This window comes from Pteropus vampyrus, unplaced genomic scaffold (genome assembly GCF_000151845.1).
Source record: "Pteropus vampyrus isolate Shadow unplaced genomic scaffold, Pvam_2.0 Scaffold274, whole genome shotgun sequence".
In the NCBI taxonomy this organism is placed as follows: domain Eukaryota; kingdom Metazoa; phylum Chordata; class Mammalia; order Chiroptera; family Pteropodidae; genus Pteropus; species Pteropus vampyrus.
Window position 1 is genome coordinate 783,369 of NW_011889055.1, and position 2,641 is coordinate 786,009.

General features: G+C 53.2%; 1 protein-coding gene across 1 annotated transcript in view; it reads left to right on the top strand.

The window, feature by feature from the left end:
• HS3ST4 (heparan sulfate-glucosamine 3-sulfotransferase 4) overlaps positions 1-2,641 on the top strand; it is a 19,571-nt gene that overhangs the window by 15,012 nt on the left and 1,918 nt on the right. Inside the window, exons 2-3 of the mRNA XM_011375509.2 lie at positions 1,244-1,452; positions 2,519-2,629. Coding sequence (XP_011373811.2) covers positions 1,244-1,452; positions 2,519-2,629 — 320 coding nt within the window. The remainder of the gene's footprint in view (positions 1-1,243; positions 1,453-2,518; positions 2,630-2,641) is intronic.

The following is a 2,641-nucleotide window of genomic DNA, read 5'->3' on the forward strand; positions in this document are numbered from 1 at the left end:
GAAACGGAGAAGTGAGTGGCAGGGGACGGGTGAGAACAGAAACCCAGCAGCTTCTCCGGCACGAGAGGAGAAGCAGCAGAACCAGCAAGCAGAACCACGTCCGCGAGTCTGCGAGAGGGAAGCGTGGGAAAATACCCGCTTCCGCATCGACGTTTAACTAACGTTTCCGTGACGCGACGTGAATCCCTTAAGAGACGGTGTCTCTCCGGCCGCAGCAAAGGGAGGATGTCGGTTGTTGCTGAGACCCCGCTGAGCTACGAGTAGCTCCCCGGCTGGTCCCCGGCCTCCAGATCAGGTGGCGTGGGTGGCGACATTGGCAGGAAGCAGAACACCCTTTTTTCCCGGATCAGTTTCTTGGTTCCCACGTTGTACGGCTTTTCCATTTGGTCGAACGTAAATATTTTCCTCTGGTTCTTCTCTAAGGATTTTCGTGCCAGTGACCTTGTGCACCTGGCTTAAGTTAAAAAAAAAAAAATTCCGGCCTCAGCTGGGCACCGTCCTCCGCGATTCGCCTGCAGTGTCGCCTTTCAGCTTTAGGACGATCCATGAGGGAAAGACTCATTAACCCTGTCTTTTGGATGAGAAAATCGGGGCTCAGAGTGGGTGAAGTAACTCCATCGGGGTGACAGGGGTGGTCAGAACTCGTAAAGCATGCCTGTCCGCTTCCCAAAGCCGGTGTCCCTCAGCCCTGCCCCTCCGAAGGAGACAGCCACAGCTGGTGGGACCAGACAGGCACACAAACGTGCTTTGAGGAGCACGGCAGCCCAGGATGAGCGTGATTCCGGCAACACGATGGCGTCGACCCGAACGTCCACGCCGCCCCCGGCAACGCCATCCTCTCTGGCAGCATCCAGCCCCGTGGGTTGCTCTGCCAGCCTGATGCCTCTTCCTAATAATTGCGCTCGCCGAGAAAGCGCAACCCCCAGGAGCAATTAATTATTGACAGAGCATGTGAATTAGAGATAAAAGGGAAGCCGTTTTTCCTCTACCCAGGCGACAGTAAATAAATTTAATTATGGCGGAGAAGCTAAGGGATCTCCGTCTGTATTAAGTTTCATTAGCTGAGGCATTTAAAAGCATGTCATCTTAACAAAGAGGTCCTGTGTAATCCTAAATGTTCCACTTTGGTGTGAGGCAGGGGAGTGCACGGACTTGACGGAGCACGCGGTGGCAGGTGGCCTGCCGTACACAGCGCGTTGCACGGGTTCGTCGCCAGCTGACTTTGCTCTGCGTGAGCCCATAGCAACTGACCGTAAAAGGGGACCCCGAGCCTCACTTGATCACTGGTAGCCCTGCCATATTTGGATTGGGGGCCAAATGGCATCGAAGTGCTTCAGCATCTCGAAGCTCCCAGATGACACAGGCCACTCTGAAGGTGTATGTGGATGGAGAGGTGGCTTTGGAGGAGCAGCCTTGGGAAGGGAAGCAAGGGGACCAGGTCCCAGTGCGGGGGTCTGTCACAGGCTCGCTGGGCAGCTGTAGGGGCAAGGGAAGGAGAAATCCCATTTGTAGAACCGAAGCTGTGCTAGAGACTGTCACGCTGTGTGTCGTTTTAGTCCGCTGAACGTGAGTTAAGTGTCAGGATTTTACAGTGAGGACAATAAGACGGGGTGCGACTCGACTTGCCGAGGTCAGGAAGCCTGTCCCTGGGCTGCCAGTTCCTCACTGGCACAGTGAGGCACAACGAGGGGTCAGCAGACTTGTCCTCGGAGGGCCAGACAGTAAGTGCATTTGGCTTTGCGTGTCCAACGGCCTTGTCACAACCACTGGCCCCCGCCATGCTGAAGAGGCACCAGGGCAACGCCCCCGGCACCGCGTGTGGCTGTGTTCCAGCGAACGCTGATTTACAGTCACTGAAACTTGAATTTTGTGTAATATTCATGCATCGCAAAGTGTTCTTATTACTATTATTATGTTTTTTCCCCAGCCATTTAAAATTAAAAATCATTCTTAGCTACAGGCATTACAAAAACCAGAGATGGGTAGCAGCCTGCCAAGCCCTGGACCAGACAATCTCCGAGGTTTTGTTGATCTCAAACATTTCCTGAAATATCTTTGATTTAATAAGCTCTCGCACGCGCCAGGTTCTGTGCTGAATGCTTTACGAGCATCATCTCTCTTAATCCTTATACAACGGCGTGAAGTAGGGGCTGTTATCATCTCCATTTCCGAGATTAGGAAACTAATACATAGAGAAATTAAGAGCATATCCGGCTTGCACGTGACTGGTCAGAGATAGAGCAGCAGTTTAAACGCGGGTGTGGAAGGTGCCCAACCTCAGCCGCCCGCTAAGCCCCAGGCGGCTTTCTGGCTAAGACCACGGTCAGATGTCCAGCAGGACGTGGGGCCGAGAGGACGTCCCCACGGAGAATACCGCTGGACTCTACTAGGCGGCGCCCTCCTCGGCTATTCACATCACACATTTCCTGTAAAACAAAACAAAACAAAACAAAACAAAAACAAAAACAATATTTCCGGATAGGGATAACCCGCTCTCTCCTTTCTTCCCTTCTTGCAGAAGTGTGATGCCCAAGACTCTGGATGGGCAGATAACCATGGAGAAGACACCGAGCTACTTCGTGACTGGCGAGGCCCCGAAGCGCATCCACTCCATGGCCAAGGACACCAGGCTGATCGTCGT